The sequence below is a fragment of the Dendropsophus ebraccatus genome, chromosome 4 (genome assembly GCF_027789765.1).
Source record: "Dendropsophus ebraccatus isolate aDenEbr1 chromosome 4, aDenEbr1.pat, whole genome shotgun sequence".
NCBI lineage: Eukaryota > Metazoa > Chordata > Amphibia > Anura > Hylidae > Dendropsophus > Dendropsophus ebraccatus.
The window spans coordinates 44,081,169-44,097,403 of NC_091457.1; the positions used below are offsets into that span (position 1 = coordinate 44,081,169).

The 16,235-nt window shown below is 44.4% G+C and overlaps 1 protein-coding gene across 3 annotated transcripts in view; it reads right to left on the reverse strand.

Moving 5' to 3' along the window:
* Positions 1-2,781: 2,781 nt before the first annotated feature.
* The window catches only part of TKFC (triokinase and FMN cyclase), a 40,263-nt gene continuing 26,809 nt past the window's right edge, over positions 2,782-16,235 (reverse strand). For all 3 annotated transcript variants that reach the window (XM_069965724.1, XM_069965723.1, XM_069965722.1), the window contains exons 9-18: positions 12,736-12,820; positions 9,705-9,794; positions 9,071-9,187; positions 7,968-8,084; positions 6,772-6,909; positions 6,592-6,698; positions 5,566-5,669; positions 3,479-3,512; positions 3,315-3,404; positions 2,782-3,234 (exon numbers count right to left, since the gene is read on the reverse strand). In XM_069965724.1, coding sequence (XP_069821825.1) covers positions 3,076-3,234; positions 3,315-3,404; positions 3,479-3,512; positions 5,566-5,669; positions 6,592-6,698; positions 6,772-6,909; positions 7,968-8,084; positions 9,071-9,187; positions 9,705-9,794; positions 12,736-12,820 — 1,041 coding nt within the window. In that variant the 3' untranslated portion in view covers positions 2,782-3,075. The remainder of the gene's footprint in view (positions 3,235-3,314; positions 3,405-3,478; positions 3,513-5,565; positions 5,670-6,591; positions 6,699-6,771; positions 6,910-7,967; positions 8,085-9,070; positions 9,188-9,704; positions 9,795-12,735; positions 12,821-16,235) is intronic.

The window sequence follows — 16,235 nt, forward strand, 5'->3', positions numbered from 1 at the left end:
CACAGCGGTCATAAAAGTTCTTCCCAAAGAAGGAAAAGATTTAACTTCACCAGGGGGGTATCGGCCGATATCTCTCATCAATGTCGACCTCAAAATACTATCAAAAATCATGGCTGACCGCCTGGCTGTTGTCCTCCCTCGCCTTATCTCACCTTCGCAGGTGGGTTTTGTCAAGGGACGATCAGCGGTGTCCAACTTGAGGAAGGTCATCAGTGTGCTGGATGAGGTCCAGCTTCATCCTGACCTGCACCCCTCCCCCGCAATATTGTCGATTGATGCGGAAAAAGCTTTTTGGCTTCGAGGGCCCCTTTATAAGGTACTTGTCAGCGCTCTACACTGCTCCCTGGGCCAGGGTGGCCGCCCCGGGCTTTTTGTCTCAGCCGTTCCGGTTGTTTAAAGGTATCAGACAGGGCTGCCCCCTATCGCCTCTTTTATTTAACATTGCTATAGAACCGCTGTCGCGCATTCTAGCATCACATCCTGGCATAAGGGGCATAAAGGTAGGGGGCATCTCTGTCACGACTGCACTCTTTGCAGATGACATCCTTCTCTTCCTTGAGAATCCGTCTTCTGATCTTGCAACGGTATTTGAATGTTTACGGGACTTTGGGGAGGGGGCGGGGTTCAAGGTTAACATTTCCAAAAGCATACTGTTAGATCTGGCTGTGGGATCCAAGGGCTTTCGGGGAAATACACCAGTCGCGGTAGAACGCAGAGCGATTAGATACTTGGGCATCATGATAGGCAGAACGCCCAGCTCACTCTATGGGCTCAACTATCCACCACTCATCCAGTCGGTCCTTAGTGATGTAGACAGATGGAAATCACTACCCCTTCCTACAATGGCCCGGTGTCACCTACTGAAAATGTTAGCCTTTTCCAGACTTCTTTATCCCATGCAGACAATCCCAGTACTGTTAAAGCATTCAGATATAAATAAGCTGCAATCCTCCTTTCTTAGATTCATCTGGAAGGGGAAGAGGCCTCGTATAGCCCTTAAAAAATTACAACTATTTAAGGATCAGGGGGGGGCTTAATTTCCCTGATATCCGAAGATATAATGTAGCATGTCTGCTCAGACATGGATTCGACTGGATGAGGGGTGGAGGCCCCTACACTAACTTTAGGGAGGAAGCGGCCCTGGCGGGTCCTTGGTCTCTGGGGGCGTTGCTGTTTTCCAAATTCTCTGCCATTCCATCCCACATAAAAAGGTCTTTGCTGCTGTGAGATACGATTGCGGCCTGGAAGGCAGGCCTAAAAGATATAAAACTACCCGTTGCTATAGGGAAATATATTACATTATGGACACACCCGGAACTGAAAGTGAACCAGCTTGATAAGGCGTACTTAGAATGGAGGGACAGAGGGATAACTTGTGTATCTCATCTACTGCATGACTCTGAGCACAGGTACTTGACTTTTACAGAGCTTCGGGCTAAATATGGGCTGCCTGAGGGGAATTTTCTGTTATATAACCAGGTCATGGCCTTTACTAAACCCAGGTTGCGGAATCTTTCTTCCTTTTATGGGTCTAGTTTGGTCCATGATATGCTGCAGGTGGAGGCTCCTATGCACTCGCTGTCGTACCTCTATCGGGCGCTGCGACGGCAGGCTTCAGAGCCCTTTTGTCAGGGCATTTTTAAGTACTGGGAGGGCAAATTGGGTCTGACTGAACTGACTAAACCGATCCTGGATGGGTGGGCGGTGGTGAGGAAGGCGATAGTCAGTGAACATTGGAGGGATACCCAATTCCGCATCATCCATCACGCGACCTATGGTTTCACCTTGCCCAAGACTCTGGATAGACCTGACAGGATTGATGCCTGCCCAAACTGTAACCTTGGGGGAACTGACTTACTACACGGACTGGTGACATGCCCCCTTGTACGACATTTCTGGGTAAGGTTAAAAGATCTGTTATCATCTAAATTACGGGTTACCTTGTCATTAGAACCTGCTTTTCTGGTAATGCATATTCCCCAAACTGAGGAGAGGCCTACGTTGCTCACCCATGTTTTTGTTTTGGTGGCCAAGCGTTGCCTGCTCGCTCATTGGTTGGAATCTCGGATGCCCTCCACTGACGAAGTGGTGAACCAGGTTAAAAAGTACTGTATGACCAGCTGGAGGTGCTAAGAGCCAAGGAAAAGTCTACCAAAGGTTTTTTTAAGAAATGGACAACGTTCATTTGTGCCTTCCTCTCTCCTGCTGAAATACGCCAGGTAGTGCTGCCGTTCAAAGATACTAAATGGTACCTGGCTAAGGATGTGGCCGGTACGCTTGGCCTTTTGAAGGTGTGAGTGAACATGGGCCGGGGATTTTCTCTCCTCTGTCCTTAGAGATAAGCTTAGGTTTCTACTGAGGGCTTTTCGGGGTGATCGCGAGCCGGGGGAGGATGGGGGGGGGGGGGGGAAGGGTGTTTTTGGTGGGTCTCTGATTTTGATCCTGACCCAGACCTTTTTCTGGGATCCCTAGGTCCATGCTCGTGTGGACAAGTGCATAATTGTCTGTAATAATTTTGGTTGTGTACACTTATGTTTTACCTGAAGTGGAGTACTGTCTCCTCGTATGCTCATGCTTTTTTGAAATTAGAAAACTGAATAAAAAAGTTTACAAAAAAAAAAAAAAAAATAGGACACCAAAACATAAGTAAACAAAGGCTAACTATATTAACAAAGAACAGGACAGACCTATAACTCAGTAAATCAGTGTACTGAACCTGGATTTATAAGTAGCTGATATAGGATGACACTGAGGATGAATCATATACACAGAAATACCAACTTTGTCTCAGATCTCTGATTGTTTATTTCAGGAATGTAACAAAGGAACGTTCTACTTGGATGAAAAAATACTTGCAGCAAAAACGTATAATTACTTTGTATGAAATGTAATGCAGGTACTGCGGGCTTGATCTAGATACTGGTAGCCATTTATTAGATTAGTAAATCAGCCAGAAGAGTATAGACTATGATTGGTGTGTACTTCAGCTTTGGGGCTGAACCCTTAGGAGAATGATAGAAATAAACCCTGTAGGTCTAAAGGAAAATACATCCGGAATGACAATCAACTTCTACTCTAAGAACCATCCTTTAGACCATCCCATATTGCCTGTAAGATAGCTGCAGCAGCTTTGGCTCCTGGATCCGGACGACTGAGCTTGGAAGAACCTATGTAACTAGCCCGACCTGCTCCAGCTGTCATGTGCTTTGTCTCTTCTGCAGCATCAGAAGCACTCTGCATAAGGGGGACATAGGATCAGATGTCAGGGCAATGTACTTAGTCACCCAAACCGGATACTCTTGATGAAATCTTACCTTTACTGCACGGCCAAGAATCTCCATTGCATTGGAGTTTGGGGTTTTCAGAGACTGCAAGACAACATTGGCAGCAAACAGGGAATCCAGCTAGAGAAAGAAGGTGGGCCTGTTACATGAGAACTTAAGAGATGAAGATAGACAATAACATGAATGGCACTTACCATCGTCCGGTCACCAGGCTCTGCTCCTCCATACCTAGGGTGATAAAATAAGCCGTTGTTAACAGATACGTAAATCAGAACTAAATGGCTTTATGATGATGTTGAACTTCATTGTTCTTTTTCTGTATTATTATGTGTTATTAAATAAGCAAAGTTAGACAAATTCCTAATGTACCCTAATTACGGGAAATGCACATATAGTGCTACTATCCTCAATTTAGTAGATCGGGTAGGCTTCAATTTCTTTAAAAAAAGCACAAACCTTTCAATATACCTGAAGGGTCCAACAGGGGGAGCAGTATATGAAGAAGTATAGAAGTAGAGGTCTATGTAGAAGTCTATGTAGAAAGTATATGTTGCATGATTCCACTACACATACTTTCTACTTAAAGTGACTCTGTACCCACAATCTGTCCCCCCCCAAACCACTTGTACCTTCAGATAGCTGCTTTTAATCCAAGATCTGTCCTGGGGTCCGTTCGGCAGGTGATGCAGCTATTGTCATAAAAACAACTTTTAATCCTGCAGCCCTGTGTCTAACGGCCGGGGCTTACATTTGTATATGCATTAGGCTGGCACACCCTCTCTGTCCTTTCTCCCCACCCTTCTCATCATTAGGAATGATCCAGGAACATTTACTGCTGTTTGAGCTTTGCACAGGTTTATTAACGATCCAGCCCATGTTCATTATACACACAGGTGGGGAATAGGAAGCAATCTGCCTGGAGCATTCCTAATGATGAAGAGGGACAGAGAGGGTGTGCCAGCCTAATGCATATACAAATGTAAGCCCCAGCCGTTAGACACAGCGCTGCCGGATTAAAAGTTGTTTTTATGACAATAACTGCATCCCCTGCCGAACGGACCCCAGGACAGATCTTGGATTAAAAGCAGCTATCTGAAGGTACAAGTGGTTTATGGGGGTTCAGATTGTGGGTACAGAGTTGCTTTAAGACTTCTACTTCTATATATACTGTGCCCCCTGCTGGACACTTCAGGTATAATGACATCACATTTTTTTAGAGAAATTGAAGCCTGCCTGATCTAATAAATTGAAGGAAATAGCAGTATATGTGCATTTCCCATAATTAGTGTATATTAGGAATTTGTCTAACTTTCCTTATGTAATAACATATTAAAAACTGATTTTGCCCAGAGTTCCCCTATTGTGTAAAGGCACAATACAGAAAACTCACAGCTATGGATCCACTGTATGCGTGAGACCTCTCTCTTTTTTCCCACCCTTCTATATTGAATGACAGGATGATAAGTCAGCAGTAGTGTGTAAAATTCTACATTATTAAAAAAAAGTATAACATAAAAATAAAGTATATAGTAAAAAGCATATATACCCTAAGGGCAACATATCTCACCATATACCTACCCTAAGGGTTACAGTCTTCTATTAGATGTATATATCAGATGTTTTTTCTACTGTGTATGTAAATTGGCTGATGCTTGACTTTTATTACTGGCATTCCAATTTAGAGCTGAATAGTTCTTATGTTAAGCTAAATGTTACAGGAAAACCATGTTGGGGCTATAAAGGCAAGAAGTAATGTTTTCCCCCTTTTTTGGGTATAATATGTTTTCTATTAGTGCTGTTTGTGGTGAACTGAACCACAGTTTTTCACCTCCCCACAAACCTTGATTGATAGATCTCTGTATACCCAAACAGGGGGACATCTATGAATCAAGATTGGTGGGACAGGGAGAAGCCACCAGGGACCACTGAGTTAACCTGTGATTCAGGCAGCATAAAAGTGATGACAGGTTCCCTTTGATCAGCGCCCTTTTAATTTTAAATCAATCTAATACCATATTCATAGACACCCGGTTGTTTCAAATCTCAAAGTACAGTCTGGTTAACCATAGTCTGCAGTCTAGAGTTCATTCACATACTACATGGTGCTATAAGTGATGGTCTGGTGATGAATTCTCAGCAACATTCTGAGGAAATTCTCTCTGTAAGGCACCCGAGTGTGGACTAACATGGATGCTCATACCATCTATTGAATTAATTTCTTTACTAGATCTCTAAAGCCTAGCCTGATAAAGTAAATATATTCTTTTTAATTTCTCTCTACCTCTTCATAGCCTCTATTCCAGCATCCATTGCTGCTGCCCATGCCCGAGGTCCAGACTGATTCTGCAGGGGTTGTGCGGCAGCCATTAAGAAGAGACTATATAGCTAAAATAAAGAATACAACAAATACAATAAAGTAAGTAGACTAACATAAAAAATCTGATCAGAGAAATTCAGTGATACTTGGTTGTTTGTATAAACTCGGTTAAGCCTCATTTTTATGTGATCCATCCAAGTCATTACTAGGCAGGAGACTAAGGGGCCTATTCCACGGGAGCGATAATCAGCCGAATCGGCCCGATTCGGCCGATTATCGCTCTGTGGAATGGAGAAAATGATCAGCCGATGATCGTGTCATCGGCTGATTGTTTATTTAGGCCCAAACCTAAAATCATTGGTCCCCCACCGCGCATCGCTGCGGTGGAATAGCGGTGCGCGGCGGGCGACTGACGATTTGAGAAGCACCAAATATTACCTAGCAGGGCTTCTCCTCCACTCAGTCTTTCTTTCCTGGGTCCCGCGGCACAGCATCAGCAGCTCCGGAGCGGCCTGACTGAGCTGTCAGACTGCTCAGCCAATCACAGGCCAGGACCACCGCGGCCAGTGATTGGCTGAGCGGTCTGACAGCTCAGACAGGCCGCACCGGAGTTGATGCTGCACCGCTGGACCCGGGGAGGAAGACGGAGAGGAGTAGAAGTCCTGCCAGGTAATGTATGCTGCAAGGACATCGGTAACGATGTCCTTGCAGCCCTCGCTCAACGATCATCGGGCCGTGGAATAGGCCCAGTGGCAGATTGGCGCTCTTTTACAATGTTGATCGGGCCCTGCTCGGCCGTGGAATAGGACCCTAAGGTTCACTAGTCATAAATCCAAGCCTTTATCAAGGATTCATCAAAAACACACCCAAACTGAGGACAGGAGAGGTGCTGTTTCTGGTGGAAAGCAGCCATGGGTAACCTCTCATAGTGATCACTGAGGTGTATAAGTTTTCATTCATAATTGCATCTTAATGTTAATATTTCCTCACCGCGCCTGATGTCCCACCCATCTTCTCCAGTAGTATGTGTGACAGTGCTGCAAGAAACCGTGATGGATGAGAGGGCAGCTGCCCAGTGCCTATCCAGTCCTTGATGGCTGCAGAGATTCAAGACTTAGAACCAATATATAGCAGGCATCATAGATCACACTGTTATAAGGCAAAACTCACCATTGGCTGCCCTTGCATGTGTGCTCCCACAATCACCATCCCCAGCCGCCCGATCCAGATCATTTAACTCCTCCTCTAGCAAGAGAAGAGAGCTGCATACATAGCCAAGTATGCGGCTGTAGACCTGTACACTCATGGCTAAAACAAAGACAGTACATGTAAAATTTGAAGAATACAAATTCTTGGACTAAAACATAAAAAAAGAAGAAAGAGTCAGGTGATGTGTGTATTTCGCACAGATGCTAACAGAGCTGTGGCGTCGGTAAGCTGCAGCTGAATTTTATCAGGGACCGTCTCTGAATCCAGCTCCTTCATAAATGGACAATCAGACACTGATGTAAAGTAGATCTGCCTCAGCAGCACTTGTCCTACATGATCCGGGGGTGACTTCTTAGTGAATAAGGAAAGATATAAGGCTATGCATCTCCGCTTGTGCTATAGACTCCATTCTATGGTCAGGCAGATTTCACCGTCCGCCCGAAGAATGAACGGGCCCCCCCCCCCCCCGTATCCCCTTTACTTGATTAGGAGTTAAGAGATGTTTTTTTAGGATTCGCCTCCTCTGGCTGTCAATTCTGTCATTCTGGGGGGGGGGGGGGCACCTGAAGATTCAGCAGCTGGATGGAAGAGCTGGAGAACAAAATGCCGGATCACAGCTGCAGCACACTAGGTAAGTATGCACTGCTGCATGATCTGGAAACTGACAGCACAAGTATATGTATATCCGTTTACCTTTATCTTTACCAGCCTAACATCCCCTGTTAACACAGGAAGATGAGTGGCCGACAGCAATGAATTTTGAAGCATGTTTTAAAGACATGATCAGCTGAGGATCAAGCATTTTCCCCCTTCCTCAGCTGATTGCTGTCACTTTAATACAGGACAATTATTGGCTATAGGAGCATTTCTTGCAACACTTCTGGCCAATAGCCTGTATAAAAGGCCCTTTACAGGCAACTGCAATACCAGGCACAGCCACCATACAACTACAAAATGTATGGAGCTACTGTATGTCTGGTGAATAATATGGAGGCCACTAGAACGGACGTTACCGTTCTGATATTGATGCCCTATCCCATGATGTACTGTATACTGTTGGTCTATTCAGTGTACATATTGCTTACAGATAATAACTGTAAGGTAATATCTACAAACACAGAGAATACATTATATTAGTACATGTTCACTGGACACACCGTCAGCATGAGACTCCTTTGGCGGCAGGTTTTCAGGGGCACAGGGAAAGGTGCGTGTTCGACCTGTTACAGGAACATGTGGTACTCGAGGCCAAGACGGAGCTGATGTGTCCTTGTCTGTATTAACACAAACATGTTACAGCAATTATAAATGATAGAAAAGTGAAGCCTAAGGGTACTACTAAACAGAATGATAATCGGCCGAATCGGCCCGATTCGGCCAATTATTGCTCCGTGTAATAACTACAACGATCAGCCGATGGCTGATCGTTGATATAGGTTTGAACCTATAATTGTCGGGTGCCGACCGCCCATTGCTACGTGTAATAGTAGTGTGCGGCCGGCGGCTGACAATTTACATTACCTATCCAGGCTGCAGGGCTCCTCTCGCGGTCTTCTCCCCGGGTCCCGCACGCTCCAGCTTCAGAGTGGCCTGTTTGAGCTGACAGGCCGCTCAGCCGCAACCCGGGGGGAAGACTGCAAGAGGAGCCCTACAGCCTGGACAGGTAATGTATAAAGTAAGGCTACGTTCACACTACGTAAAACTACGCAACAAGGGCCAAAGTTTTTGCAGGGTGGAACAATGCCCTAGTTTCAATGGGATCCCAGCCGGAGCGTATACACATCGTATACGCTCCGGCCGGGATCCTGTGCGGCCCCGCAAATAACTAACATGTCAGTTTTTTGCGGCCGCAATTCAATGAATTGCGGCCGTATGAAACCCTGTCAGTTAACACTATGAAGCGAGCGGCTCCGGCTGCTCGATCCACAATGTGCAGGGGGAAGCTCTGATGCTCTTAAGTACCGGCCGCGATGATCCAGGCACAGACCGGCTGTTCCGTGACCCGGCCGGGGTCACGGATTGGCCGGTCTAATACGTTATGTGAACATAGCCTAAAAGCAAGGGCTGCAAGGACATCGGTAACAATGTCCATGCAGCCCTTCTTAAACATTAATTGGGCCGTGCAATAGGCCCAGTAAACGAGCGCCAATCTAGCAGATCGGCACTCGTTTACAGTTATTAGCGGGCCTTCATTGGCCCGTGTAATAACATCCTAAGAGTGTGACCTCATGCAGTAAGATCAGAGTACAGATGTCATTACCAAAGAGCTGGAGGATTTCTGAAGAGGTCTTCATGAGGGTGAGGGAGACGCCACTCATCTCAAGAGCGGTCATGAAGGATCCAGTCATTGCCCTTTCTATGTGCAGCCCACGACCCTCTTTAACATAAGAAGATGAGTATTAGTGTGGGGTTAATAATGTTGATTTAAAGGAGAAGTTGGGTGAAAACTTTTATTAAAGTATTGTATTGCCCCCCAAAAGTTATACAAAATCCCCAATATACACTTATTACAGGTCATGCTTATAAAGTGTTTTTCCCCTGCACTTACTACTGCATCAAGGCTTCACTTCTTGGATAAAATGGTGATGTCACGACCAGACTCCCAGAGCTGTGCGGGCTGTGGCTGCTGGAGAGGATGATGGCAGAGGGACACTGAGGGATACAGTGCAGTGGAGGGACACTGGGCATCCCTCCGCCATCATCCTCTCCAATAGCTACAGCCCGCACAGCTCTGGGAGTCGGGTCGTGACATCACCATTTTATCCAGGAAGTGAAGCCTTCATGCAGTAGAAAGTGCAGGGAAAAAGCACTTTATAAGCATTACCCATAATAAGTGTATATTGGTGATTTTATAACTTATGGGGGCAATACAATACTTTTATTCTTTTACTCACCTAGAAACCGCACAGCAGAGCTAGCTACTATCTGTAGCTCCAGACAAGATAGACCTCCTAGATTATTCACAATTAATATAATCTTGTCACCTTAAAAAAGAGTAAGATTGTGAGAAAAAATATCCATTCAGATGACTAAAACTGAAAACGCACGGATTGGGAACGGTGATGCGTGAGCGTATTCTAGCACTGTACCAGAACCCACAGGCACGAATCAGAATCAATGGAACCCTCTCTGACCCTCTTACGATATATAATGGCACCAGACAAGGGTGCCCCCTCTCCCCGCTCCTTTACGCCCTCGTTATGGAGCATTTATTGAGAGCTATTAGATTAAACGAGAACGTGATGGGCATCAGGCTTGGAGAGATGCACCTGAAATGCTCAGCTTTCGCTGATGATTTGCTTGTGTACATTACAAAACCACAGAGCTCACTACTGCCTTTAATGGAGACTCTCGCCGTATACAGTAGAGTAAGCAACTACAAGATTAATCTCTCCAAGAGTGTTGCCCTTAATATCTCTTTACCCCTTGACACCATCCCTCCTCTTCAACAACAGTTCCCCTTTGTCTGGCGCACCTCTTCCTTCAAATACCTAGGAGTTCAGATTCCGGCCAAACTCTCAGATACCTTTGCCCTGAACTTCGCCCCCTTGTTGTCTCGGATTGGGGTGGATCTCGCCAAGTGGGACAGGAGGGACTTCTTGTGGCTGGGCAGAATCAATATAATTAAAATGAACTTGCTGCCCAGGCTCCTGTACTTGTTTCAAGCCGTCCCGAGTGTTCTCCCTCGCTCCTTTTTCCAAGCGGTTAACCGTCTCTTTTCTCGTTTCATCTGGCAGCGGAGGCGGCCCCGCTTGGCACGGTCCACCCTATCTCTGACAAAGCAGAAGGGGGGTCTGGCTCTCCCGGACCCGTACAAGTACTATATTGCCGCAGTGGCCACTAGGATTCTAGACGGCTACCATAGCTCAGCCTCAAAACTATGGGTGCAATTTGAAAATGCTATATCAACCTTCTCCCTGCCGTCCCTCCTGTGGATTACACCCACCTCATGGTCGGGCACCCAATTGTCATCCCTGCCACTAGTGTCCCGTACTGTATTACTAACATTTCGTTATACGAAGTCCAGACTAGCCCTTTATGAACCAAACGGCCCTCTTACCCCAATACTGCGCAATACTGAATTCCCCGCAGGCCACGCCGACCCCTCATTCCATAACTTCCCCAGGACGCATCATCTTAACTTCAGGGATGTGTGCGAGTCGGCATCCCTCACTCCGTACGAGTCACTTATCCCTGAATTAGATAGAACTCCCAGGCTCCGTTGGCAATACCTCCAGTTGTCACACTTCTACCGATCCTTGGTACGCAGCGCTAACCTTCACAGAAAACTCACTGCGTTTGAAGACCTCTGTGTTCAGACTGAATCCCCTACACACACCATATCACTTATATACACTCTATTGAACACTCCCGAGGACTCTTATAAGACGACTTTTCAATTAAGCTGGGAGACAGAACTGAACCGCACCTTCTCTGGGGAGGATTGGGAAAAAGCCATGTTTTTCTGCCATAAATCATCGGTCTCCAGCAGGGCTCAGGAGACGAGCTACAAGGTCCTATCACGTTGGTACAGAGTCCCGACTCTACTTCATAGACTGTATGTCTCTGTCCCTGATACTTGCTGGAGATGTGGGCTGGCTAGAGGGAACATGACTCATATATGGTGGGGATGTAATAGCCTACAGGGGTTTTGGACAGAAGTGATTGCCATAATACGGGAAATCACGGGGACAAACCTGGCCAACGACCCTGCTATTCTCTTACTGATGATGCTACCGGGGTCCTTGGCCAAATGCAAAAAGGGGCTTATTAAGTTCCTATTGTTAGCAGCCAAAACGGTGATACCGAGAAGGTGGAAATCGGACACCCCCCCTACGATAACTGAGTGGTTCGCAGAGATTTTACATTTGCAGAGAATGGAGGAACTGACCGCAGAATTCCATAATACACTTCTGCCTACGGCAAAGATGTGGTTCCCATGGGCGGTCTTTGTGGACTCACCTTCCTATAAGACGCGCACTACACAGCAGCAGGATTAGTCCACATGGCTGTCTTCCTTTCTTGAGCAGACCTTCCTTATTCTACCAGTACCGTGTTGGTTCCCTCCCTCCCCCCATCCCTTTTCTTCTCCCCTCTTTTCTTCTTGTCTCTTCTTTTTTTTTCTGTTTTTTTTTCTCTTCCAGTAAGCGATTGTTGTTCAGGTTTTTTTTTTTCTAATGGATCCTATTCTTGTTCTACTGGTTTAGTATTAGATGTAACCTGTTTTTGATGTTAGGATCGAGCATTTCACACTGTTAATTTCTGTTGTATTCATGTAATATGCAGTTTAAGATGTACGATGTGCTTGTATATCACGCTACTGATCGGGCTTCGTGCCCCACCCTGGTCCACCCACTGTTGCTTGTACATCTGTCTTTCAATAAAAGCTTTGAGTAAGAAAAAAAAAACTGAAAACGCACAGGTGAAAAGGATAAAGGAAAAAATATTTAACAGTTTAGGATTAATTTATAAAAGGGATACACAATATACAGATACAGGTTATCAGCAGGGAGTGAGATTTTAGCTTTAATGCTGACTGTGACAATGGACTCTAATACACACAATAATATTGAGTGACAACTGTGGACAATTGTAGAAAAATAAATGTACATACGGAACAGTTTTTCATGGTAGATCTGGTATTTAAACAATTTTTAACGTGGTTCAATAGCTTAATATAGGTAGTTTCTACAAATATACATTGACTGGCCATGATGTGTAGTTGTCTGACCCCCAGGACCCCCACAATTTAGAGTAAAGTGTCTGTTGCGAGTGATTTAGATCCTTCCCTAAAAGCTCCAGCAAGTGCTTCAGTCCTTACAGTCCATTATTCTGTTGACCACAAGGATAGGTCTCCTATGTATATTCCTAGAAAACCACTTTAAATCTACAAGTGAGGTATTCAGATGCAATAGTTAAGCTCACCTGACTGTACATCCACTCTTGACTTGCTGGCAGGATCGGTCATGTGATCAATCATAATCTTCACAACCTCATCACAAGACATCATCTGTTGTGGTAAAATGTCAAAATGATCAGTGACATCCTACCTCACAACTACCAAGATCTAGAGATATATTGTATTACAAACCAGAGATTGAGAACTGGCAATCAAGGAAAAGACTTCTCTAAAGCTAGCCATAGGTGTTATACTTGTAATTTATAGAAGTGTACAATACAATGGGTTGTGAATATTCACACAAGTGCTATACATTGTATATAAGGCTAGGTTCACACTATGTAACTGTGCGGCTGTATTTTTTATGCGGCTGTAAATGTGCGGATGAAACTCCGGCCGTGGGAAAAAATAGACATGCGGCTCAAAACATACGGTCATTTACTTGGAAATCTGGTTCAACTAAAAATAACAAATAAAATCTTAAGAAAGTGATGCAAACACCTCTGGATGCATCTGGGAAAGCAGGGAAACAGTTTACATGAATTGCTATTACCGGGGTTTGCAATCCTCTGCACTAATGCCGATGTCTCTCATGGTTAATATATTAAAATAATAAAACACATTTTCGTTGTAATAAAGTCCCTTTCATTGTTCAATAATTAAATTTAAACTAATCCATCATTTTGCAATTAAATATACTGTTAAAATAAATATATATATAAATAAATGTATATTTATATATATAATTATTTTTTGCCAGTATATTTAATTGCACAATGATGGATTCGTTAGAATTAAATTATTGAATAACGAAACTGAATTTATTTCAACGAAAATGTGTTTTATTCATTAAATATTAATTAGTACAGGAAGCTCCATAAGCCGTTAATTCATATTGCCGGCAAAAGAGCATTCTGTACTAATCATCACTTTACTTTAATGAAAACATCAAATGTTTCTTCTAATTATGTTATCACAATAGCATTATTAGAAGAAACATTTAGAATTATATGTGCGCTCAGCTGATTGGCTGATCGGCTGAGCGCACATATAATTAGCGGGTCCGCAGCACAGTGACTTCATTGTGCTGCGGACCAGCGAAGAGGACACATCGGGGTGAGTATAGAGCTCTCCCCACTCCCTCCCCAGCACTGCACCCCTCCCAGCAAGGAAGCCCTTGGGGGCTAGACTGTAAGCAGCGATCTGTAAAGATGCTGCATACTGTAAGGAGCACAACACCGTTCACAATGATGGGTGTTGTGCTCCTGTTTGTGTGTTTTTTGTGTGTTTCTCCCTTTTTGTTTTTCAGATATCGGTATCCTGGGGATTACGTCGGACTCCGTGGACTACGTCGATGACCAGCGGTTTTTTGTTGTTTTTTTTAAATAAAATGGTCAATGAGGGGTGTGGGGGTGTTTTTATTTGAATACAAATTTTTTTTAACTTGTGTCTTGTCTTTATTTCTTTACTTTATAGACTTAGTAGTGGAAGCAGTCTAATAGACGGAATCCATTACTAAGTTGGGGCCTAGTGTTAGCCGGTATAAAATGGCTAACACTAACCCCCTATTATTACCCCAGTACCCAATGCCACCAGGGGTACTGGAAAGAGCCGGGTGCCAGTGGTCCCGGAGCGTCAAAATTGGCGCTCCTGGACCGGGCGGCAGCAGGCTGGTAAGATTTAGGCTGGGGAGGGCCTAAACCAATGGCTCTTCCCACCCTGGTGTTACCAGGCTGCTGTCAGTTGGTTTTTAACCCGGCTGGTTATAAAAATAGGGGGGACTCTATGCGTTTTTTTTTTTAAATAAATAATAAAAAAAAAGCATAGGGTCCCCCCTATTTTTATAACCAGCCGGGTTAAAAACCAAACAACAGCAGCCTGGTAACACCAGGGTGGGAAGAGCCATTGGTTTAGGCCCTCCCCAGCCTAAATCTTACCAGCCTGCTGCCGCTCGGTCCAGGAGCGCCAATTTTGACGCTCCGGGACCACTAGCACCCGGCTCTTCCCAGTACCCCTGGTGGCATTGGGTACTGGGGTAATAATAGGGGGTTAGTGTTAGCCATTTTATACTGGCTAACACTAGGCCCCAACTTAGTAATGGATTCCGTCTATTAGACGGCTTCCACTACTAAGTCTATAAAGTAAAGAAATAAAGAGAAGAAACAAGTTAAAAAATTTTTTTATTCAAATAAAAACACCCCCACACCCCTCATTGACCATTTTATTTAAAAAAAAAAACAAAAAAAAAAACGCTGGTCATCGACGTAGTCCACGGAATCCGACGTAATCCCCAGGATACCGATATCTGAAAAACAAAAAGGGAGAAACACACAAAAAACACACAAACAGGAGCACAACACCCATCATTGTGAGCGGTGTTGTGCTCCTTACAGTATGCAGCATCTTTACAGATCGCTGCTTACAGTCTGGCCCCCAAGGGGTTAAGGGAGGATGTATTGTATCCCCCTTAACCCCTTGGGGGCCAGACTAATGTCAGACTGCACCGATCCCAGCAAGGAAGGGGTTAAGTGACCCCCCTTCCTTGCTGGGAGAGGGGGGAAGTGCTGGGGAGGGGGTGGGGAGAGCTCTATACTCACCCCGATGTGTCCTCTTCGCTGGTCCGCAGCACAATGAAGTCACTGTGCTGCGGACCCGCTAATTATATGTGCGCTCAGCCGATCAGCCAATCAGCTGAGCGCACATATAATTCTAAATGTTTCTTCTTATAATGCTATTGTGATACCATAATTAGAAGAAAAATTTGATGTTTTCATAAAAGTAAAGTGATGATTAGTACAGAATGCTCTTTTGCCGGCAATATGAATTAACGGCTTATGGAGCTTCCTGTACTAATTAATATTTAATGAATAAAACACATTTTCGTTGAAATAAATTCATATAAATATATATATAAATATACATTTATTTATATATATATATTTATTTTAACAGTATATTTAATTGCAAAATGATGGATTCGTTAGAATTAAATTATTGAACAACGAAATGGACTTTATTACAAAGAAAATGTGTTTTATTAATTTAATATATTAACTATTAGAGGTATCGGCATTCGGCATCATTGCCGGCTATTTTTGAAGTACTCCGTACGGACCGCCTGTCAATCCACGGCCGCGTTTCCAGCTGCAAACAATGGTCTTGTTCATTTTTTACGGGTCCGTTTACGATAGGGCCGTAGATTCATACATAGTGTGCACTGTGCAGCGTATATCGTATACTTTCCAGCGTACGCATGAACCACCAAAAATACCGCCGCACAATTACAGCCGCAAATACAGCCGCACACTTACATAGTCTGAACCTGGCCTCACTCTGTATTACACAAGATAACAACCTGGAACATTGGAATAAATTTCTCTAATGTCTACTTCTGCTACTTCTAAAAATAACAATTGTAGCCAATCTGGGCGACCCCTGAAGATAAATTACCTGGACTCCAGGCTGATATTTTTTTTACTTTTGATTCACTCTGTAGCAAAGGCTGGCTATATCCATGCATGCTCAC